Source organism: Danio rerio, chromosome 21 (genome assembly GCF_049306965.1).
Source record: "Danio rerio strain Tuebingen ecotype United States chromosome 21, GRCz12tu, whole genome shotgun sequence".
Lineage (NCBI taxonomy): Eukaryota > Metazoa > Chordata > Actinopteri > Cypriniformes > Danionidae > Danio > Danio rerio.
Window position 1 is genome coordinate 31,728,032 of NC_133196.1, and position 26,468 is coordinate 31,754,499.

At 34.9% G+C, this 26,468-nt stretch overlaps 1 protein-coding gene across 33 annotated transcripts in view; it reads right to left on the bottom strand.

Moving 5' to 3' along the window:
- The window catches only part of nrg2a (neuregulin 2a), a 194,218-nt gene that overhangs the window by 89,740 nt on the left and 78,010 nt on the right, over positions 1–26,468 (bottom strand). For 8 of the 33 annotated variants that reach the window (XM_073934181.1, XM_073934179.1, XM_073934182.1 and 5 more), the window contains exon 1: positions 22,947–23,126. In XM_073934181.1, coding sequence (XP_073790282.1) covers positions 22,947–23,034 — 88 coding nt within the window. In that variant the 5' untranslated portion in view covers positions 23,035–23,126. 33 annotated transcript variants of the gene reach the window in all.

Consider the following 26,468-nt stretch of genomic DNA (forward strand, 5'->3'; position numbering starts at 1 on the left):
TAAGACTATCACTACGATAATGGAAAACTGGTTAACATGTTTGTATGACCACATGAATTGTTGACTTATAATTGCACCCTAAAGAATATGAACATAAATAAACTCATTGATAAGGTTTAGTCCATGGCTGGTCATAGACTTGTAGACTTTAAGCAAGATTTTGGGCCCGATTTTCACCTGCATGTGAGCGAGTATATGCGGCCTGACTAGACTTTTTGAGCAAAAAAATTCTAGAGTGGTGTCATTGCGATTGTTTTTGAGTCACTGCCTGATCCCAAACATGTCTGATATCCATGACTCTTGATCAGACTGCCTCCGCAACAGCCAATGTGACAAGCAAGTTTCACCAAGCTGCTGTTGTATGCTTTTATAGCTAAACATGGCAGACACATACACGTCACAAAAATAGAGCACTGGCAAAGAAGATAGTAGACTTGTCAGCCTGGTCTTGTTGCTCATACGTAGGTAGTTGTATCCGGTAATCGAGCCTCTGTTCTGACATGTAGTATGTGACATACATAAATACACGTCTATAAACATCATTAACATTAACTATATTTATATATAATAAACTAAACTGTTAAAAGCTATTAGTTACTAACTAATTTCATTCATTGACTCATTTTCTTTTCAGCTTGGTATGTATATAAATATATATTATATATATATATATATATATATATATATATATATATATATATATATATATATATATATATATATATATATGAATAATTCACCTGTATATTTTGGGCAGAAAACAATACAGATATATATATATATACACACACACATATATATATATATATATATATATATATATATATATATATATATATATATATATATATATATATACATCAAAACATAAAATAAACAAGACAGAAATGTGCAAATTTAAATTATATTAGTATAAAACGAAAATGACATTAGAGTTTCTAATCCCACTCATATCTCCAAACCTAATTAACTTTTTGTTTACGTATGGTATAAATAAAAACATGACAAACTGACAACTGCAATCACATTCATGTATTTTTTCAAAATGTAAAAAGAGGTACAAAAAGTAATTTAAATGATGATGCATTGCAGTCACGGTCCTCTCTGCAAGAATACATAAGCTTAATGTGAAGAATAGAGCAGAACTGAAAGTGTGAAACGATCTCGTGATCTTAATTTACTCACAATGTCTTAAACAGACTTTTAAAATGAGGTGATCGAGCTATTCCAATTGCTGGTCCTAAACTTTGGAACACTCTACCACTTCACATTAGACTTTCACTCTCTATTTCTGTGTTTAAGTCAGTTTTAAAGACCTACCTGTATCTATTTCCTCCCGCTTTTAATACTCCTTGATTGCTGATTTTTATTTTTATTTAATTTTTTTTTTACATTTTCTTATCTTATTTCCTTCTCTGTCTTTAGTATTCCATATGTACAGCACTTTGGTCAACGTCAGTTGTATTCCAATGTAGTTTATGAATAAATATTTATTGTTTTGAAAGCAGAGTTCAGACTGTAAATGCAGCAAACAGGTGAGAGATAATAAGTGTTTGATTTCTCTGCCATAAAAAAATCATAAAGCATTTAAGCATAAAGCATATGGTTATTAGTATATAAAACACAACACTAACATGCACTTTACTTAAATACAAAACTATGAATCATGAAGCTCTATACTATAATTTCATCAACTATAATGGGTGAGGCAGTGGTGCAGTAGGAAGTGCTGTCGCCTCACAGCAAGAAGGTCGCTGGGTAAATAGCTGTTATCATATAAAAATGTGGTCACACTTTACGTTCATTAGATAATGTTAATTAATGCATTTACTAACATGAACAATATATTTACTACTGTATTTGTTCATGTTAGTTAACGTTAGTTAATGAAAATGCTGTAGTTTATTGTTAGTTCATGTTAACTCATGGTGCATTAACTAATGTTAACAAGCTGCATTAATAAATGTTCAATTATGATTAATAAATGCTGTACATGTGTTGTTCATGATTAGTCCATGTTAGTAAATGCATTAACTAATGAACCTTATTGTAAAGTGTTACCAAAAATGCTAATTAAATGTATGCCCAAAACTAGAATATTGCATAAAAGACAAATAAAATAAAGCAGCGCTTCCGTCAAAGAGAATAAAAAAATAAATAAATAAATAAAATCGCCACTTCCTGATTAACTGGCGACAAATATCAAAAGTCAAAACAGAATTTGCATCGATAGGAGCAGCTGCGTGAATATATTATCTTCATTTAATAAATGACTTGCGCCTCAGAAGGCAATTCTGACACAGTAAAGGTGCGCTGGCGTTTGAAGGCGCGAGACATGGAGTGTAGATGCTTTTGTCAATTCTGGAGGTCATTAATAATATTAACACTAACACTGAAATGGTTAAGGCATTTTAGAATGACCAAAACAACACTTTAGATGTTTTACAAAATGCTCAGCCTGCTGGTTTGTCCATTCACACACATTTTCAACATATATGCGCATCATGGCGTTTCCATCAACGGTTTATGTGCATATACAAAAAGCGAATAAAATAAGTGGATGAAATCTGCCCTCTGCTGTGCCATCCGGCTTACTCAGGGTTTCCGTGGGGTCTTAAAAAGTCTAAAATTGAAAAATCTAAATTTTAGGTCTTCAAAGGTCTAAAGTTCACTGTTCTAGGTCTTAAATATTTTTGCACAGGTCTTATTTTTCCGATGTCCATGTAACACTACATCTAATTGTCATTTAAATTCTTTTTTGTTGCTGTTGCTTGGTCTTCGTGGTGTTATAGTTCTTAATTTCATTAGGCCTAATTTAATTTGTGGTATTACAACTACAAATGAGTCCAACATGCATATCCAGTCGGCTCTCTGTTATTGAGCTCATTGCGCACTGCGAATGTGACGTCATCACAGTGTTTGCGGAGGTTCACTTTGGGTGCGGGTGATATGATTTCGGGGGAACAGTTCGCGTGGCGCCGCTTTGTATCTGAGTTGAATATGAAACACTTTGAAGAGATTTTGTCTGAAACAGGTATGACTGTACTGTACAGACATCTTAACTATCCGACCATGCGTGATCATCAAAGAGAACTAGATGACCAATAATTCTTGGCTAGAAATTGCAACAGCCATGGAAAGGAGTAAAGTGTTTTGTTAAAAAGTTTGGCAAAACCTGAGGGATAAGTCTGTTAAAATAAAAAAGAGGCCATGGCAAAAGTGGAGACCCATGTAGTTTTAATATTACAGAATATGTTTTTCTACCATTTATACTAGTTTCACACAAGTTTTATTATAAGTTTTACACTGATGTATATTTTTGAAGTTAAAACAATGTAATAGCTACAAACTAAAATTAAGTAACAAATGATGTCTTTGATAAGTGGAAAAGAATATTTAATACGGTTTACAGTATACTGATGCCCATGTGTTTGGACTGTGGGGGAAACCGGAGCACCCAGAGCAAACCCACTCAAACGAGGGGAGAACATGCCAACTCCACACAGAAAGACCAACTGACCCAGCCGAGGCTTGAACCAGCAATCTTCTTGCTTTGAGTCAAGAGCGCGACCCACTGCGCCTTCCCCCTCCTTCGCCCAACTTTGTAATCATAATAAATTAATATAATATTAAAATAATAAAAAATAAAAAATAATTCATTTAAAAATCTTGAATATTATTAATGATATGATGTTGTTCCGGAAACTTTCTACTTCTCTGTTTATCCGTCTGACTTTCCGGTGTGTTTCTTTTGACCGGCCCCTGACGTTTTAAAGAATATCACAACGGCAAACGAGTCAAGTATTAAAGCCTCGTCTGTTTCGTGAGGTACGCGCAGTCAACGGAAGTGTGCAATGCGGAGCCAGGCGAAAGTATAAATCAGCCTCAAGATGTTTGTTTTTTTGTTGTTTTTTCCACACTTCAATGGTGCATCTAACCTGTCTTTAGTACTGTTCAATTTAAATAATTTTATTTTACCACAAATTTTGTGATTTAGCATTTTTTCTTGCATGTTTTTGATATTGTGATATAGGTTTTAAATTTAATACCTAATGGTCTTAAAGAGGTCTTAAAAAGTCTCAGGGCATACTCACACTATGCTATCCGAACCGTGCCCAGGCCCTTTTCCCGGATCGTTTGAGAAGTGTGAGTGCGCTGAATCGGGCTCAGGCACAGTTCACTTGGCAGGCCCTGGCCCAGTTGGAAGAGGTGGGCCTGAGCACGGTTCACTTGAGCGTTGGCGCGGTACGCTTGTGTGTGAGTGCAAAATGCGCCAAAGCCCGAAACTGAAAGCAAGACATGACTTTTAAGGGACTGTTTGATATGGGTTTATTAATCATTCTTACTGTTCAATTAATGTAAACGGTCATAGATTATTAAAGACGCAAACCCCTCACTGCACGACAGCTGCAAACCTTCAGCAACCTACTAATTCCTGCAGCACGAGGACTTTATGGTTGTTTATGAGTGCCAAAAGTGGCGGATTTGTTCGGCGAAATATTTGATTGCTTGTCATCGCATCATAAACGATATAACTAAAGAAATGTCCACTGTGCTGAGCGAGAGCTCTTACTGAACAGCGCAGCATTGATAACGTAATCGTGCCCAGGCCCGAATGTAATGTGAGTGCGAGCCATCGGGGGAGGCGGGAGGGGGGGCAAACGTGCTTTGGCCCGTTTCAAGGCAACTGTACATAGTGTGAGTACGGCCTTAAATTTGACATTATGATATCTGCAGAAACCCTGTTACAAGACGACAGTCTATAATCTGAAAAAAAAAAAAAAAAAAAACACATCATGGTAAAAAGACGTAGAACTTTATTTGTGTGATATTTAATTTATTAATATCATGTTTAGGCAGTGTTGTTCTGTGGTTTCTGATGGATCGATTGTGCGATTAGGTAATTAGCAAAGTTTCTCCATAATTTGCAAGTGTTTTTTTAAATTAAATCATCTATTGATTGTACAGATAAGAAAGGTATCATTTGAAATTATAAAGTCTATTTATATTTGTGCATATTTCTGTTGTCTTTATACTCACAATATCAAAACACTGTTTTTGTAAAATAATCATGGTGCGCTATTGATTAGATAATCATCACAAGAACATCTAAATCCATCATCATTGTAATACAGACTGTATTAGTTCATTCATGCCTAATTTTTTTTCTTATTTTATTGCCTACTGTGTACTTGTTTTGATATCTTAAATGTATATTAATAAGGCATACCGTTCTTTCCTTGTAAATTATGACACTGGGATAAGTTAATACTGTTTGTAAAGTTACAAAAGTGTTTTATAAAACACAATATTAAGAAGACTTACAACTTAATCTTTGGGACATTTAATTTATTTTATTTGTATATATATATATATATATATATATATATATATATATATATATATATATATATATATATATATATATATATATATATATATATATATATGTATATAAATATATATATATATATGTATATAAATATAGGCGATTGCAATACCCACTGTGCCATGACATGGTGGCACAGTGGGTATCGCTATTGCCTCAAAGCAAGAAGTTTGTTGATTCAAGCCCCGACTGAGTCAGTTGGTGTTTCTGTGTGAAGTTTGCATGTTATCCCCATGCTGGCGTGAGTTTCCTCCATAGGTGCTCCGGTTTTGATTTGTATATAAACCACACCTGACAGTTCAGTTAATACTGTTTACAAAGTTTCAAAAGTGTTTTTAGTATCTTTAAATGTGTTATGTAAAATGTGTTTTACTTTCTGGATCTTGTCTGATTCAGGAATTGTGGATAATTCCACCAATACCACCAGCTAAAAAAGTAATTTATAATTTGTAATTTGAGAAGTTTTTATCAAGAGTAATTTGTACTTTTACTTACAGTAGGTACTTTTTAACACCAGTACTTTTCCTTGTAATTGAGTATAACTTCAGCAATGTAACAGGACTTGTAATTGAGTAAATTTTTTTGTACTCTTTCCACCACTAATCATTCATTCTTTTCTTTTTGGCTTAGTCCCTTTATTAATCCGGGGTCGCCACAGCAGAATTAACCGCCAACTTATCCAGAACATATTTGTAAAACATCTATACACACTCATACACTACGGACAATTTACCCTACCCAATTCACCTGCCACATGTCTTTGGATTCTGGGGGAAACCGGAGCACCCTGAGGAAACCCACGTGAACACGAGGTGAACATGCAAACTCCACACAGAAATGCCAACTGACCCAGCCGGGGCTCGAACCTTATTGCTGTGAGACAACAGCACTACCTACTGCGCCACCGCATCGCCCATAATGTAATCATTCATTAATTTTCTTGTCGGCTTAGTCCCTTTATTAATTCGGGGTCACCACAGCGGAATGAACCGCCAACTTATCCAGCAAGTTTTTACGCAGGGGATGCCCTTCCAGCCACAACCCATCACTGGGAAACATCCACACACATTCACACTCACACTCATACACTACGAACAATTTAGCCTACCCAGTTCACCTGTACCGCATGTCTTTGGATTGTGGGAGAAACCGGAGCACCCGGAGGAAAACCACGCGAAGGCAGGGATAACATGCAAACTCCACACAGAAACACCAACTTAGCCGAGGTTCGAACCAGCAACCTTCTTGCTGTGAGGCGACAGCACTACCTACTGTGCCACTCCCTCGCCCAGAATGTAATAATTTCATGCTTAATATCACTGTAACTGATAGGACGCCATTTTTATGACAGAGTATATACAATGTAAACAGACAACAACAAATGCCATGATTTCAACAAGATTCGTTTCTCACTGCTATATGTCAGCATCGTATGTTAAAATACTAAAATTGTGCGTTTTTGTGTCTTTTCAAATTAAAACTAAAGTAAATTGTTTGGTAGAAGCTTACTTTTACACAATGCATACTAATGCTCATGAGATCATGAACCTGTACACGTATGGTAGTATTGCTAGCGCCTTTATTGTGAAAGGGAATACACACAAAGAGAGTTAGTTGACAACATCAATGGTCCTCCATATTTGTATTGCGTCAGAAGTCACTTATTTTCTGTGAGATGTAGTGTCTGTGGAATTGTCACTGTGATATTCACTACAATTGGCAGGTGTGTGAAATCTCTTGGTCTGGCTGAATCATCTAAGATGCGCATCTCGAGGATAATAATGTTAAACAGGTGTTGAAACGGTCCTTATGCTTGTGGTCTCCCATGGTTTTAAAATAATTACAATTTTGGGAATCTGTTAGTCTCTTTCTCCTCCCTCTCTCTCTCTCTCTCTCTCTCTCTCTCTCGCTTTGAAGGATTTAATGTCTGATCCATTTAAGTGAATCACTTCATAATAAGCAGTTGTCTCTCTGTCAAAGCATTGATGTCACTAGCCGGGGTTTCCATCCTTAAATAAAGCAAAAATCTTTTCAAACTTCTCAAAAAAAAAAAAAAAAAAAAAAAAGATGCAATTTAGGTGAATTTCCATCAAGTATTAGAGTGGCTGACTAAAGTATTAGTAACCTAGTAACTAACAGCAAACAAGGCCAGCATAATGGACGCATTTGATTGGTCATGTGGGTGTAGTATTTGTTACATCCGAGTCAAATGATAAATGTGTTTCTACCTCACTGTATTTAGTCTAGTATTTAGTATTTAGTCTAGTATTTTAATCTAGTATTTGCACTATTCCAAAACCAACTCAAGCCAGCATGAATTTATTATTTTTTATTTAAAGGATTTTATTTGAAATTTTCCATTTCCATTATTCATTTGTTATCCAATACTTCAAAATGTGCATTAACACAGGGTGATGGCAACCCATAAAATGATTCGTTCACATGAACTCTTAAATTAATTCATTTCATCTTTGCCATGATGACAGTAAGTGATATTTTACTAGATATCTTTCGAGACACTTCTATGTAGCTTAAAGTGACATTTAAAAGCTTAACTAGGTCAATTAGCTTAAGTAGGCTGGTTCTGGTAATTAGGCAAGTTATTGTATATTGATGGTTTGTTCTGTAGACTATGGAAACAAAAAGTAATCTTAAAGGGGCTAATAATTTTGACCTTAAAATGTTTTTTAAAAAAATTAAAAACTGCTTTTATTCTAACCAAAATAAAACAAATAAAGACTTTCTCCAGACGAAAAAAATATCATCAGACATACTGTGAAAATTTCATTGCTCTCCTTGCTTTATTAATTATCATTTGGGAAATATTTATAAAATCAAAAAAATTAAAGGGGGCAAATAATTCTGACTTTAACTGTGTGTGAAGTGCTCAGATGCCTTATCCACTTTAGATAATCAGCTTATAGTAAGTGAACCTCACTGACCACCTAAGACAAATATTTGATTCTCTTTGTGCTAAACAATTCGTTCTTTTTGATATGAATAAGCTGATTAAGTCTATTTTTTTAGTAAACAGCTCTTGTAATGTACGATTCATCATCCTAAATAATTTTTTTAAATAATGTTTAAAAAATATTCACTTTAATCAAGCCAATTTTTACTTTGACTGTAATGTTAATGAACACAAACTAGTGTGTTTTCTAGTTTCTAGTTTGTTATTCATGCATTGTTTTGTACCAAAACAATGGCTTTGACTGAACAAAAGTAACAAAGTTGCCTATTCAGTTAAGTTTTCTACTTTGTTTTTAGCTTGTAGCATTGTACATCATTAGTCCGTGTTATATTGTTTGCTTATTTATCATATGAAGGTAAACCTAGAAATTATCCATGATAAGGATTCTATACATTTCAATTAACTGTACTCAATACAAGCAACGAAAATTAAAAATCGTAATCCCATCCTTGGTTGCTACATTTTTACCATTCAAAACAGCAATGTTTTTGTTGCATTGAATTTATTATATAAACACTTTTAATACAAATACCATGGTTAATCTATGGTTAGCATAGCTAAACCACCGCAAATATGTGGTCACTGTGGTTTAACTACCAAAAACATTGTAGTCAAACCATGGTTAATTTTTTTTGTCAAGGCTACAATGAGTCAATGACCTTCAATGAACGCTGTTAACAAAAGCTTCCCGTCAGAACACCAATGTTCAAAATGAACACGCCATTAAGACTTAGCTTGTCTTTAACACGTCTTTTGAAATTATGCAACAAGAATGACTGATGACAGCTCCTTTATAAATCCCAAAGGGAGGCACAATCTCACACAACAGTCAAAACACCAACAAAATGGAGGACAACAGCGCTGAAAGAGGTGAAGTTGCTACATGTGGGCCGCCACATGCCCAGACGCTGCCAAGCATAGTCACTAAGGAAGTGCATTATGGGATTAATGCAGACTCAGACAGCAATCACGCGGCTTCAAAGAGTTGTGGTTCCACAACCGAAGGGCAAAACTGGGCGATCCTGGTAGGCCGAACCCTACTGTCCTGGATGAGGGAAAGTGCGCAAGCTGCCCCAAGGCAGGGGCAGGAGTCATATAGCTCTTTGGGCCTTCTAAAAGTGAACCCATGTGAGCAAAAACACCTATTACTGCCAGCACAAGTGATCAATACCTAATTAAACGTCTTGCAAAGCACGCCAAGCATCAAAAAACAAACACATAAGAATACACAAGCATCAACATCCATTCAAATCTTGACAGAGGTTGCTAAAATAATCAGCAGTCATCCTAATTTTGGAACTACTGTCCCACTTCCCCGTCCCACTAAAAGCAGCTGTTTGATCCAAACGTCTGCTTTTATGGCTGAATGATGCAGTCTGTTCTGATGTCGCGTAGCTCGCAGTAACATGACAGTCTCTTGCACAATGTTTGGATTGTACTGTCAGTCGAATAACATCTCAGGTTTCCCATGACAGCCAGCAGTGATGCACATTCTCTCCGAAAAACTGTGCGATGTGGTTCTGCTAGGCACCATTTAAAAACGCTGTCGCTACCCCTCGAAGGCCATTAGACTGATGGGATACAGCACGCGATTCTTTACACAAATATTTAAAGACAGCGTAATCTCCATGTATATTTGTGCTGAACCAAACCGTATTGATTTATCACCTCAATCCAATGAGCGCAGTTTTCTTTTAATTAAACAGAAAAGTTAAACATCTTTAATAACGGACAAAAACATCACCGCGGACTCTGAGGACTTTGGAGGAATTTGATTTCACGATACCAAACAGAAAGGCACGTGGAAAACCAACCAGAGAGGTTTATTATGTGAACAAAGCGATTTTATCATCCATCCAGAAGTTGGATGAGTAAGCAAAGGCCTGTTTTTTTAAACTGTAGTCTTTTCTCACCCCAAACTCAGGGCACCTGCATCATTACTCAGCGTGCCTTTGGAGTGACTGTGTTGTGCAACAGAGCCTGAGATGAATTCAAGCCGAGTGAGTGTGTGTTTTGCATTACATGCTGGTCAGTGTCCGTTACTGAGAGTTTATTGACAAAATTCTAAGCGACAGGGCATACTATAGTTTCAAGAGTTCACACTTGATTGATAATAAAGCTAGTTTGGCGTGCTGTCCCGGGAGAGAGCCCTGAGCTTATAAGATCCTCAAGCCCTGGGCTCCCTCCCGTTGCAAGGCGAGAGGGGAGTTTGAGCTCAGGTAGATCTCGATGACTCCCCCTCTTGCTTGTTGTAGCTAAGTGTCAGATATGGATGCTGAAAGGTGTACTCAGAGTTTAGCTAAAGTATTTGGATTAATTGTGTGCTTGTGCTAGAGTGCTTGTTTTTGAACTGTGGGAGGAAACCGGAGGACCCGGGGAAAACCCACGCGACCACGGGGAGAACGAGCAAACTCCGCACAGAAATGTCGTCTAGTTTGGAAAGGAATTAAACCAGGGGCATTCTTGCTGTGAGGCAACAGCGCTAAATCGCTGGCCACCGTGACGCCCGTTTGAAAGGAGGGAAAGTAGGGTTGGGTGGGGGTTTTTTTTCAAGACGAAGATATTGAGATGAGAAAAGTCTGGTTATTTATAGTTTGTTAAGGATCGTCTGATAGGATAATCAGTCATTAGCTAAAGTTGGAACTGCTGTGAACAACCATAAGCACGTGATCCTCTCGGAATTTGTTTATAAATAAACTTCACTTAGGGATGCACCATATTGGAAAAAAATTACCATTACAATATTTTTTACATTTTGCAATATATATATATATATATATATATATATATATATATATATATATATATATATATATATATATATATATATATATTGGGATAAAAATACAATATTAATATTTAAGATATTTAATTTAATATCTCTATTTGAAAAAAAAATTATAAATGTTAGATTGGGATGATTCTGCAGTGGAAATGCCTCTCCATAAAATCTAATAAAAAATCTTTAAATTTTGGGGGGGTTCCCAACACAAGTCGTTGTTGTCTGTGCTATTATGCATGTGTTGGGAGTATTTCCATGCACATTTAGTCAGAAATTGATGAATTAATGTTTAAGATTTGCATCTCTTAACGGTCTATTAACTTTTTGGGGTCCCCTGACACATTTTCGTCTGTGCTATTTGCAGTGCATTTCTTTATTTGCATGTGCTGGGAGTATTTTTGGGTGGCACTGTGGAACGATGGGTAGCTATAACACCTCACATCAAGAAGGTCGCTGGTTTGAGCCCCGGCTGGATCAGTTGGCATTTCTGTGTAAGGTTTGCATGTTCTCCCCATGTTTGTGTGGGTTTCCTCTGGGTACTCTAGTTTCCACAAGTCCAAAGACATGCGCCATGTGAATTGGGTAAGCTAAATTGTCCGTAGTGTATGTACTGTATGTATGTCCTGGTCCTCCAGGCTGGGGGTTGAGTGTTGGGCTAATGACCCACCTTGTAAAAAAAAATTAAATGTTACAAAACCCCAACATGGTGCAGTTAAATATCAACTTTTGTATAAATGGCCCTGGGAGTAAATATGTAAGTATTTTCATCAGAGTTTCTTCAGGTTTCATCAAGTTAAATTTAAGACTTTTACAAGGCTAGCGCTAAATGCGAAAGATTTGGAAAAGATTTTCACCTGCCTTATCAAAAAACAATAATAATTTAGTTTATTTAATAATATAATAATAATAATTTAATAATAAAAATATAGGTCAGGTCAGTATCTTCAGCAGTAAATAAATTGAGAACCTTAAAACAAATGTTACTGTAAGGAAAATAATTAAAACATTATGGTAAATAGAGGTAGAAAGTTTTATTGAGATTTGGATTGTTGGTGATTGTATGAGTTTTAATGGCAAGTTCGGGAAGCTATACATGAACAAAGTTTTGGCAATTAAATCAAAATCTGATTATTTTTTGGACCATTTCCGACAGGGCTGTGCAAATAATCAAAAATTCAGTTTCTATTTCAATTTTGTGTTCTAATGATTATGAAAAAACATTAATAGAGATAACTGATTATTGCATCATATACTGCTACCTTTCCAATTCTGTTGCTCTGCAAAGCTCAGTTTCACGTGAAAATTACTAATAGCTTGTATTTTAATGTAACTTATAATTCAAAATTTTAAAAGCACAAAAGAGATTGCTGTGTGTATGCTCTCAACCTCAGACACGAGCAGAGCACACACATCTAAAGTCATCTTTGTTTAAGCACTTTAATGGTCAAATACATGCAGATTTGTCAAAACGCAGTGTTTAGTGATTATTCATATTAACCTTCATTTGTGTAATAAATAAACGTGAAAGTGAAACCATAAATCAGAACCGTACTGCTCTTAAAGTGACAGCGCGCAATATTCCTGCTGCCGACTGTTTTTAGCATTATTAATCAAAGAAAAGGACAAAATCACTCACTGCTTTTGACTGAAGGACTTTTGTAGCTATAATAAAAAAAATAAATCTTACAATATATATTAAAGCACAGTGTTTCATATTTTTATTCTATTTTATGTATTTCCTTTACATTATTTACATGGAGGAAAATAACTGTATATACAGTTGAAGTCTGAATTATTAGCGGCCCTTTATATTTTTCCTCCAATTTATGTTTAACGCAAAGATGATTTTTTTTTCCAACCCATTTCTAAACATTATAGCTTTAATAAGACTTTTCTAATAACTGACCTATTTTATCTTTACCATGGTGACAGTACATAATATTTCGCTACATATTTTTCAGGATTAAGCATTCAGCTTAAAGTGCGTTTTAAAGGCTTAATTAGGGTAATTAGGCAAGTTACTGTATAACAGTGGTTACTTCTGCAGACAACCAAAAGAATATAATGTTTAAGGGGGCTAATAATATGTATCTTCAAATAGGTTTAAAAATATTTAAACCTGCTTTTAAATATATATATATATATATATATATATATATATATATATATATATATATATATATATATATATATATATATATATATATATATATATATATATAAAACTTCATAAAAATAATAAAATCTTGCTCTTTTAAATATCATTTGGGAAATATTTATAAAAGAAAATTCACAGGAGGACAAATAATTTTATACTTTATACTTTAGATATTGTTTTGAATAATCCTGATTGAAATTATGACCAAAATAATCATGATTCTCATTTTTTCCATAATTGAGCAGCCCTAATTTCAGATCATTTCTTGACCATGTTTGGACCACTGCTGACTTCAGTTTGACAGCTTCAGCCACAATATTTTTAACCACATCTCTCTTATCATTAGTTTTCTATTAGGGAATGATACACAAATGGAATATTGAGTTGGGGGTTTGGATTTCTTTTTAAGTTAAAACTACATCAAAATACTTAAATAAGTCTCAGCAACTTCCGGATCACACGCACTTTAAAACACATGACGTGTACAGTATGTAAGGGCTATATGGCGAATGACTGACATGAGGCATCTTGTTCCGAATTGCTTTTACACAAGCAGGGTGATACTTGCCCGTGTTCAGATAAGAAGGGTGGGGTGTCTGATTTGTACGCTCCATGTTTTCCTGACTCCAGAATAATACTCTGAGCTTTATACAGTCATACTCCATGACAGAGCCACTATTCAAACCCATAAAGAAGATCAAACCCAAGTATGCAGTTTATTAAACCAGGCGCTGAAATCTGTCAAATCACACTTAAATGGCAAGTCATAACTAATACCACATTTGCGTGATCCATCAAGACCATGTTTCAATTTAGGAAAGAATAAAAGTACTGCACTGACTGAATAATAACAAGATGAGATGGAAAGCCATTAGTCTTGAGGTTTATTGCTCATTTAACAGCAATGCAGCTTCTTTTATGGTGTTTGTTTGGGGTTTTTTTGAGCATGCGGATCATTTCTACCAACCCTCAGGTGGTGCATTTCATCAGAGCTTTAACACAACTGTCACACTTTTACGAGACGCATGACACTCTCTCGGTGGCCCTGCCTGTAATTCAGAAAAGGCTTGGAAATGCATAACCTGCGGGACAGCGCCAAAGCTTGGTTTAGGCTGGCGAAATCATTCATTTTGCGGTCAGGAAAAAGGGAAGGATTATAGAAAAAAATACATAAACTACACAATCTTAGCTTTGTAGGCATGGCACAAGTCGTAGTTTTTTCACCTACCCGATGTTTCTAAGGAACCGAATATTTATTTTCACTTTCATGTTATGACACATATCTTGTTTGGATACATATTTCCAGTATTCCAAGAAGATCCCTCACGCTATAGCTGTCAGATTAACGTGCAGCATGGTGCTGAGGGTTTGTGTTTTACACACGGGTGTGCAGCATGTGTGTGTTCTTAAACAATAGATCTCAGTTTGTGTCTTCAACTGCTGTGTTTATGTTGAGAATGACAAATAATTCATTGGAGGTTTGCCAGTATTTTTTTTTCAGCTGTGTTCCAGTAAATGTCTATTAGAAATAGATAGGAACAACATTAAATGATGCATGATTTGATGAGGATGATTTTAAATGTAATTATTATTGGTTTAACAATAATATAAATGTACTGTAAACAGCAAATGTAGGGCTTTTCTTTAATACAACTAATTAAATCTTTAACACCATCTTTTACCACCATTAGTAGAGACTTAATGGCAGAAAAAAAGACAAAGATAAGTATGGAGGCAGATCAGTCTCAAAATTAATACATTTGCAAAAATAAAACTCATATGCACAGCACAATTCACATTTACAAAATTGACACAAATTTTACACAAATGCAATGCATAATACATTTAAAACAAAATTTGTGAATTTTCAAGTAAAAGTCATAAATATTTGCCCTATTATGAATTGTATTTTAAATGTATGAACCAAGTTTTGAATTTACAAATTGTGTTTTGTATATTTATGAATTTTGTTTTAAATTTACTAATTGTATTTATGAATTGTGTTTTAAATTTACAAATTGGATTTGCAAATTTATGAACTGTTTTAAATTTACGCATTGTGTTTTGAATTTACGAATTGTGTTTTTTTATATTTACAAATTGTATTTGCGAATTTATGAACTGTGTTTTAAATTTACGCATTGTTTTGAATTTAAAAATGTAGTTTTATATTTACAAATTTAGGAATTTGATTTGTGAATTTATGAACAGTGTTTTAAATTTACGTATTGTGCTTTGAATTTACGAATTTAGTTTTCGTGTTTTTATAAATAGTTTTTTGAATTTACAAATTGTATTTGTGAATATGTGAACTGTGCTTTGAATTTACAAATTGTGTTTGCGAATTTATGAACTGTTTTGAGTTTATGAATTGGCTTGTGTATTTATGAATTTTGTTTTGAATTTACAAACTGGATTTGCATATTTATGAATTGTATAAAAATGCACTAATTGGATTTTTGTATTTACAATGTTCTGAATTTACAAATTAAATTTAGTAAATGTGAATTATGTATGAATTTTAATTTGAAAATGTATTATTTTCTGGCTCCATATATAAGGGTGAGTGTGTAACTGTGTTTTTCAGATTTATTAACAACTTCAATTTGCATTATTTAATTGTGTAGCTGTTTTATTTATTTTATTTTGTCTTATAAATTACAGTATAACATTTGAATTTGTTGCTTGACTTTATTTGTTATCATTTTATCTTTATAATTTTTTTTAGCTTATACAATGCAGTTTCAAATAACTTAAAATTAATCAACAAAAGTCACGTTGCTAAACTGCAGAGTTACATATTTCAGTAAATGTTGGCAGAGCAAATACCCATAGTTTGATAGCACAAATGTATGAAATACACACATGCATCGCAAAATACAGGAACATATAATTAACTGGTGTTTTTACAGAGGGATTCTGCATTTCTAAACAGTGTTCAACAGCAATGTTTTTATAAACAATAAAGCTGTAAGTTTATTATTTGCTTTGCTAATAACAAATGCCACACAGCTACCTGAACGGTTTAGTTAATACAATTTTATTGATGAATTTGGTTCTTCTGCTGCTGTTGGCTGCAAGGAATTAACTCAAATTGTTTTGTGTAGTGATATGGAACTATAACGTGGCCAAAAACTGCCTGAAACTATTTTAGGTGTGCTTTTCCCAGAAATAATTGCAAACCTTATAATGTTCATCAGCCAATCAGAATCAAGCATTCAACAGCTTCATATTAAACAACATAATCCAACTCTTCTTTCTTTCCATAGTTTTAGGCAAGGTGAGTGAAATAGCAATATCAAAACAGGTTTACTTAATGTTAGGGTTATGAAACTAAATGTAAAGTGCAACCACAACTGCAATTAAGCAAGCATGCGCTTGGTAAAAACAGCCACATAAAACCTGGTTCATGAAGAAATATTTCACAACAGCGGGGAAAAGGGGGCATAAAATGTGCTTGTACCATGGATTTTAGGTGCTTATTTTATTTTTATATGACAATGCAAAATCAAAATGCTGGCATGCTGAATAAAAGCTCTGCGGGGAATAGACTTAGAAAAACTGCACACACTGTCCATTGTTTTAGCACCTGATTATGAAGAAATTATGTACATTTTTTAAACATTAAACATATGTCGTATTGCAGCAATGAGCTGAATCCTCCACAGACCTTATCTCATACAATATATGTTATCAAAACTGTATAGAATTGTGTTCACTGTATTCAAAACTGTGTTTTGAATTTACAAAATTGTTTTTTGCAAGTTTTTGAACCGTTTTGAATTTATAAATTTTATTTTGTGTATTTATTGAATTGTGTTTTGAATTTACGAACTGGATTTTCCAATTTACAAACTGTCTTGAATTTTACGAATTGGATTTGTGTATTTATGAACTGTTTTGAATTCACAAACTGGATTTGTGAATTTATGAGCTGTGTTTTTTAGGTTTTAACAAACTGTGTTTTGTGTATTTATGAACTGTGTTTTGAATTTACAAATTGTGTTTCGTGTATTTATGAATTTTGTTTTGAATTCACGAATTGGATTTGCGTATATTTGAACTGTGCTCTGAATTTAGGAATTGTCTTTTGTGCATTTAAGAATTTTGTTTTGAAATTAAGCATTGGATTTGCGAAAATGAATATTTTATAAATATGACAGGTTATCAAAACTGCATCGAATTCATTATTTTGGTGACCCACATGGCTGAATAACCAGAGCGCACCATTAAGTGTAACACATATCGGACCAAATAAAATGCAATTTAGTTTTACATAAAAACAATTATAATAATTAACCTAGTGAAAATTAAAACTACCTAATTGTTGTGAAGACATTTTTCATCATTTTCAATTTATTGACTTCTCAGTCTTGTAAATTACAAAACAACGCTTTATTTATTGTACATTTACATATACATTTATAAATAGGTTTTCTTCTTATACAATATACAGGGTTTCTGCAGGTTTCATCAATTCAAATTTTACTTGAAAGACTTGATGACTTTAAGACCCTTTTAAGACCATTATGAATAAACACTGGGGATTTTTTGTAATGGCCCAGTTGGTCCAATGGAAAAAAAAATGTAGTTCTTTCTCAACCACATATTTTAATGTGTCAAAACAAGAAAACTCTACTTGTACATTTTTTTTTTATTAAAACCTTTAGATTCATGTATATTAAAAATATATTTATAAATTATAATTATAAATATTATATCCTCCCATAATTACTTATATGAATAATTTTTGTGCAAATGAAAGATTATGTAAAGGAATATAATGCTGTTATTATCAAGAAGAATTGTGTAATTGTTTCTATTTTTCTTTTTCTGATTGGGGAATTTAATTAAGAGAATTTGGTCTAAAATGTCTTACAGCTGTTGTGCAATGAACATCTCTTTGCAATAAAAAAAAAAAACGGTGAGATGAGAGATGGTTGAGGCGAATGGGTTACTTCGACAACTTTTAAAAGACCTGTTTAAAACGATTTAAGACCTACAACACAATATTTCTGTGAATTTAAGACTTTTTAAAGGCCTAAAATTTAGTTTTTGAAATGCAAGACATTAAGACGTTTTAAGACCCCGCGAACAGCATGAATGTTTCGTTTTAAATTACTTAAAATATCAGTAAAAGTCATTTTGTTAAACTGATGTTTTAACTTTTTCCAACACAAAAGTTGACAGACCAGATAACAAGCTCCCGTTATGCTATTTAATAGCATAAACAAATGGAATAAATACGCATGCATCACAAAATACAGGAACAGACAGCACAATTACACTGAAAAAAATTATTTAAAGATGATTCCTTGGATTTATATAAAAAAAAAAAAAAAAATTAATTAACTGGTGGTAAACAATATATTTGGGTTGAATTTAAACAAACAAATTAAAGTTAAACTTTACTAAGTTTACATTGTTTGTTAAAATTCAACCCATATAAATTGTTTGCAACAGTTTTGCAGAAGTCTTTTTTCAGTGTAAGAGGTAAAACTGTAATACTTATTGCGCTAAATAAATAGCAGTTTAGTTTTACATTAAAAAACACATAATAATCATTAAAAAGCAGTGTTTTAGTGATATTGCAATGGTTTAATAAAGATTTTGAATTTAAATACACGAAAAGCTTTTAACAAAGGTTTATAATTAATTTCATTAATTCAGTGAACAAAAAGTCTGTTTGCCTAAAAATAGTATTAAATAAGTATTTAAATAATTTCATGAATTCACCTCTCACATGCCAAAGAAGAGTTTAACAAAATACAATTAAATAATGTAGACTTTAAACTTAGTTAAAAAAGGATTCCCATTATTTGTACCAAACATAATCCAGAAAAATATATATAAATAGTACAAATAATAATAAAAAAATAATAATAAAACGTCTTGTCACTGGGATATATTCTTCTCATATGTCCAACATTGCATGGGGAAATACCTTCTTTATGAGCAGAAGGTTTCAGCTCTCACTCACTTCACACGTATGCATTGTTTCGGGAAGCAAAGCCTGTTTTTTAAATATCATAGCCTGAGGAAACTTTCTAAGCTGTGTGATTCAAACGTCAATGCATCACCCGCATGTTACAGATCAGATAGGGTAGCTATAATATGTAAATGCACGATTCATAACAAAAGCCTCCTTTAGAGTTTCCTCTACATCTTTTAAAACCTTATTAATCCAAACAAGGTAAGTTCACTTGAAAATTATCACAGATAATCTAAGACGAATATGTTGAACATGGTGTATCTAGCCACAAGACTAAATAAAACCCAACCACCACACAGAACTCAAGATCACAAAACGGAGAATAATCTGCTTCGACATATCCAAGAACATTTTCCAGATATTCTTGTGTATAAACTAAAATGTGGTTTATCACTCTGAGGGAAGTGATTCAGTTAGACACAATGACAGAAAGCTGTATGCATGTGTGGTCTTGGCAGTCGTAGAGTAAATGCCTAATATAGCTGCATGTTAGCGCAATCAATCACTTCAAAATTGTGTATATAGTTTAAAAACCTTGTGATTGTTTTTTTATAATAGATCCCAGTGTGAAGCACGCCATTTCTCAGAATTATCTACTGTGCATTTGGATTCGGCAAGCACTTTGTTAAGTCAGTCATGATTCTCGCATGGCTTTCATGTCACAAAATCAGAACCGAGCTAAATCAGGACGCAGTTAAATTTAGCACAACGATCTAATGTAAACCAAACCAGAATAAGACAGGGTTAACACAAATGTCTCCTCTCTCAGGAGGGACTGTAGAAAACTTCTCCTGGGCACTCTTTTTTTTTTCTTTTCCTCGCAGCTGCGCTTTGTTTCCGTAGACACAGCACAGGTGATTAGCATCGCTCTAAGACACGGTTCTTCTGACATTCACTTTGACGTATATTGGTGACCACAAACAGGAGGCAAAACCACAGTCTACACAATGTTATGTCTTAGACAAGCACAAGCACACTATGCCAAATTACACCTGTGTTGGTTTTGGGAGGTCAAGCATGTCAATTGACAGAAAGTAAACCATGTAAATGCTGGGGAACACAATACTCTCCCTTTCAGTGTCCCCCTCAAGGGTACCAGCTACAGAACCCCCCCTCCTCCCCCTCTCCTCAAGGTATCAAACTCTGAAAGACTTGAACAAGTCTGTAAATGAATAAAAGGGTTTGCAGCATGAAATAGAAAGACAGCATAATACTATGTCTATTGCCTTCATTCGTAAACATAATTAAAGTGGCTCATACCAAGGTAATTTTCTCAGGCACCTAAATTAAGTATTTTTAAACCTTATGTCAGAATAGCAGTATATATTTTTTGCATGCAAGGGGACGAAGGGTCAAATAAAATACTATAAATGAATGTAAAATTACTTTAAAAAATGTACAGTGCTCAGCATAATTGAGTACACACCATTTTGAAAATTAATATTTGTTTCCAATTTCTCAGTGAATATAGGCAATGTATTTAGGTGCATTTAAACAAAACAGATTTATTAAACAGATATATTTATATTAAGTAATATTTTAGTTACCAAACATATTCAGAAATTGAAAGATAATACAATTAAATTCAAGCTAAATATTACAAAAAAGAAATTACAACCTACAAAATTTAAACAAATTTTTTCCATTATTATTAGTATTATATATATATATATATATATATATATATATATATATATATATATATATATATATATATATATATATATATATATATATTTGTATTTATTTATTTGCTTTTCTTGATTTTTTTCTCTTTTCTGAGCTTGAATTTAATTTTTTTCTATAACATATAAATCTGAGTGTATTAGTTTTTGGACCGTTATCGTAAGTTATTTTGTTAGGTAAGCTCCAGATTTGCCTTTAGTACTGAATATGAACAAATATAATACTGTAAAGCTTCCTATAAAAATATGAATTTAAAAGAGATTTGTGAGGAGTGTACTTATATATGCATATATGCATATATATGTGCACTGTATATGCATTACTTCACAGGTAGTATTGGAGATCATTGTATAAATGAAAAATAACTAGTGTTACCATTTCTGACAGCTCTTGTAGTGTTGTACCAGAAAATAGTATGATTTGGACATGGGCAGATGGGCTAAATCATGACTGAATATTAATAACAGTGGTGGTAAGAGTACTGAAAAGTCATCCTCAAGTAAAATTACCATTACTTTCCCAAAATGTAGTGCAAGTAGAATAAAAGTACCCGTTTCAAATATCACTTAAAATATGAGGTAAAAGTAGCCCTTTTAAAAGTACTCAAGAGTAGTGAGTATTACTGTAAAAAGTTGATGCATTTACATGTAATTAGTGCGTGTGTGTAACAATTTGTAGTGCATTTAGTTATTGTTCAATCATCACAGTAAATATCTGTTATCTTCTCATCAGTGACATCTGGGTCATTGCGTGTAAAGTATCTTCTTGGACAATTTCAATGCTTCCAAATGGTTTGCTGCATCTTGTAAGGTAGATCAATATGATGCCATGTACTATCTATGTGTGATTTGATTGGACAGAAAAATCACAGGACTGATTCTTCTAATCCCCATAGACAGGAAAAAATAAAGTAGTGACTGCAGGTTGAAGGAATATAGAGGAACAAAAGTACTGATACAGCACTAAAAATGTACTTAAGGGGAAGTAAAAGTACACATTTTTAAAACTACTTACTAAATTAAAATTCCCCGAGTAAAACTACTCAACTACAGTAATCAGGTTTTTAAAAAGACACAACACATGTATTTGTTTGAAAGGGTAACTTCAGAAACACTTGTTTCTATATTTTTGAATGCCATTCACTACTCTTGATTCAATACTATAAAGCACATGGTGCTTTGAATGGGGCTGACATTTCTGGGAATAACGAAAAGACTTGAGTCTTCTATTAGAATTGTGAATCATCCCGTAATAACCTTGCATAGTGGGGTATGTGACCAGGCAAAAAAGATTTGCTTCTTTCCCGCTGTGTCTCCCTCTTTGACCTCAGGGTCAGACTGCTGTGACAAGCAGTGGCTTGCAGCAGCTCAGAGAGAAAGTCCTTCAGTCTTCAGCTCCCATTAAAGAAAATCTAATCCACGTTGTCTGAAAGGTTTCAAAGCATCGGACATCTCCCTGAAGTGCAATCCAGTGAAGAAACTGTGTGGCAGCCACTTGCAAAAGTGCAGAAAGCCAGCGTCAGTGTGGGAATATGAGCAAGCTCTTTAAAAGTGCTTGAGGAATGAGTGCCTACGGGAGGCAGCCTGCAATTTGGCTGAATCTTGGCAACAATGCAACTCATTAGGCGACGATGTGTGGAAAATCAGGTGAATGGCACAGGTGAGCGTTCTGGAAAAAGCCACCAGCACTAATGACATAAGAACTGAAGTTGGAGTTTATCAAGGACTTTACACTGCACTCCATATTCACCAGGGATCTGACTTGCACGCAAAACACACATTAATACAATTGCGCACCTATGCCACAAAGGCTAGATATGCTGCTACACGTTCTGAAGGTCCACCTGTGTAACAAACAAATACAGCAAGCTTTGACAAGACAAGGGACATGCTTCTTTCACATGTTTCACACCCAAGAACCCTTCTGTCGCATTCACACACACCTTGAGTAAGTTTTCTATTTACTTACGATCTTTTGAGGGAGTTTGGCTGTCCTTACGCCTTTTTTTTTCTCCCTTTTTTTTCCCATTCCGTTCCTTCTTCTTACCCTCTGACATTGTGTCAGTACCAAAACAAGAGATAAAAATGTAAATCCACAATGGAAGGAAAATAGTCCTATTGGAAGTGTGACTGGCGCACTTGAGACTCTGAACTTGTCAGAGCGTTTGGTCTATATACTCCCTCACATCACAGGGAACACCTACTAGCAGCAGCACGTTAAGAAAGAGAAAGAGAGAGAGAGAAAAATGGGAAAGAGTGGAAAAAAGAGAGGGAGAGAGAGAGAGAGAAGGGGAGGGGAAGAGAGGGAGGGAGCAAAGGGAGGCATTTCCCATTGCTGTCAAGCAATTAACTGTTCCCTGCCTGGATCATTCATATCTTTGTGTCTTCCGAGCCCTAGAGCCATGCTTGGAGACATTACAGCGTTTAAGGCTCTGTTCACCTGCACCTCTTGGCCTCATCCTTTTCCGCCACTTTCCCTGAGTCTCAGAGGAGCAAGAGAATAGATTGAGAGAACAGAATTAACATCTTAGCTGATCTGTAAAACTGACCCCTGACTGATAACACCCACCCCCACCCCCTCAGAGACGCACTAACCATTCACCTAGCCAAAAAACATCCAGTGATCATAATGAAAAATCAGGTACAAATCCAACCCTCTCATGATTTCAGAGGAATCAGTTATAAATATAATGGATGTGTAACATCACAGAATACAGCCCGGTTGTGTCTTTCTTTCGATTTATAACACAACATGTCTCGCTCAACCTCTCCTGCATTCTCTGTCTTTCCTCTTTGAGCCCGGTTTCCCATCCACTAATGTAAGCAAGTCACAACACGTTCCTGATAGTGTCTCTCCCTGCTAGAGTGTCGTCAGGCATCCTAGCATTGAGCACGCAACCACACCAGAAACCTACTGTGAGCACAGAAAACATAAGGCCACCATGCTGTAATACCTGTGAAGCATGTTCAAAAGACAGACATATTTATGAAAAGAAAGAAAAGAAGAGATGGTGATGGAAAGAAAGAAAGAAAGAAAGAAAGAAAGAAAGAAAGAAAGAAAGAAAGAAAGAAAGAAAGAAAAATGACGAAGGAAGAAAGAAAGGTAAACACGTTAAACAACTGTAAAAAGTAAGGCAGCAATGAAAGCTGGATTAAAAAGGAAAGGAACAAGACAAAAAAAAGGGAAACATGAAAAAAAGAGTCCTCCCTCTTGAACATACGAAAAAAATAAGTGAAAGAAAGAAATATAAGCTGTAGTAATGGGAATAAATCTGGAATAAATTTAGCATTCCCATATGAACAGTTTTAAAGGGTCCATCCAAAAGGTTGGGGGCACTGTTTGGCTGGACGCCATTCATATTATTCTTGAGATGAAAATATCAGGGGCTGTCATAAATTTTGCACATAACACAGTGTCAGCATCACTCTACCTCCATCTTCCTTGCTTTCTCCAAAAATACTACTAGGGAGGAATATGGAGTTAAACTGGGAAAACAGTTCAACTGACATTTATATGACACCAGAACACAAATGATAGATGATCAAGAGCTGATGGCTGAAAAGCATGAGTTCTCTCAGTCTTATCTCTTGTGAGTAATGCGAAGTAAATCTATATAACATTCAGATTATGTCACATGTGGAATGTAGTCTTTCTTTATAACACAATGATGATACATTAAAAAATGTAAACTTTAAAACAGTGGTCCTCAACCACTGAATAATCTTTTATTTTGAAAAGTCTTTTATTTTGAATAATGACTGTATTCTCTCTGTAACATCTCGGTCACTTGAGTGCCAAAATTAAACCCACAGGCAACAAAATGAGTAAGAAACAGGCGTCTTTGGTCCTTTTTCTCGTAGCAAAGAAACTTTCCAGTGAAGGACCCGCAAACTGCCAAGAAATGGATCCACAACCTATTTGTCTGTGCAAGAGGATCAACTGCTGGAGATTGCAAATGACGGCTGCCTCATAGGGGCCAATCGCATATCACGTCTTTTTTAGAGTTCACGCAAGTTCGTTATCTCTAATGAGGCTTACGGCTTGCGCATGCAAGCGGCGTGACTCACTTGGGCCTTCAAGATGCACACAGTTGAAATAATGTCAGGAGTGCACCGTGTGACTAAACTGACCAATCAACTTTAGCTTGTATGAAATATACACATTTCTGCAGACTACTGATCTCAGACAAACACAGAACACTCAAACAATGCAGTGCTTTGTATCCCCTCCCCGCTTACAACGGTCCATGGTAAAACTGTCAAGCATTGACCAGTCTACAGTGATAAAAATGTTGGGGACCACTGCTTTAAAAGACAGTACATTTCAGTTCAATCAAAGGATGAATCATGCATTCATTTTCCTTCGGCTTAGTCCCTTTATTCATCAGGGGTCGCCATAACGGAATGAACTGCCCACTTATCCAGCATAGGTTTTACATGGCGTATACCCTTCCAGCTGCAACCCAGTACTGGGAAACATCCATACGCACTCATTCACACACATACACTACCGCCATTTTAGTTTATTCAATTCACCTATACCGCAGGTCTTTGGACTGTGAGGGAAACCGGAGCACCCGGAGGAAACCCACTCAAATATGGGAAGGGCATGCAAACTCTACACAGAAATCTCAACTGACCCAGCTGGAACTCGATCCAACGATCTTCTTGTTTTAAGGCAACAGTGCTAACCACTGAGCCACAGTGTCACCCATCAAAGCGTAAACACTCAGCCCATATATCACTAAAACTGGCGTCAACAGTGTTATGGGCTCAAATCCCCATGATTGCATGTGGAATAGTTGTCCCTCTAAGCAAGGCACCAATTCTCTGATAAGAGACATGAGATATAGTGTCAGAAGTGTCTTTATAAGGGTTTCCTCAAAACAAACTCGTATCACCATTCTATCTGACATGATGTAATTCTGTAAACACACCACTCCACATCATAATGCAACAAAAGTATCTTGTCATCTAGAAAAAAATTTCCAAGTAACCTACACCTTGATCCCAAATATAGAGGCATTTTGTAATTCAGTCTTCACAGAGTAACATTTGTTTAAGAGTATCAGAAGCTAAATGTTTCAGGGTTGTGTCAGCACCCATGCAGGATTCACAGAAACTGAAATTATAAAAAGATGTAGACGAGAATGAAAGCATGACGGTGGAAGTGGGGGATTACGTGCTGTATGAGTTGAGTCACAAAACGTGCTGTGGTATCGGGACATCGCCACAGGGCCTCATGACTCCTCATAGCCATGTCATCATTAAGATGTGTATGTGTAAGTGGGGGAGGGGATGGGGAGCAGGAACCTGCATGTCCCAACACATCTGACCATACAGTGCAAGCCTTCACTTTAGAGAAGATCAAAGGGCCATGTTGTAGGCATAAACAGTGTGTGCATGTGTGGAAGTGCTTCCCTCACAACAACCTCTTTGTGGGGAGTGAATCTGTCAATGTTAATGACACCGAGCGGGATGTGTGGGTCAC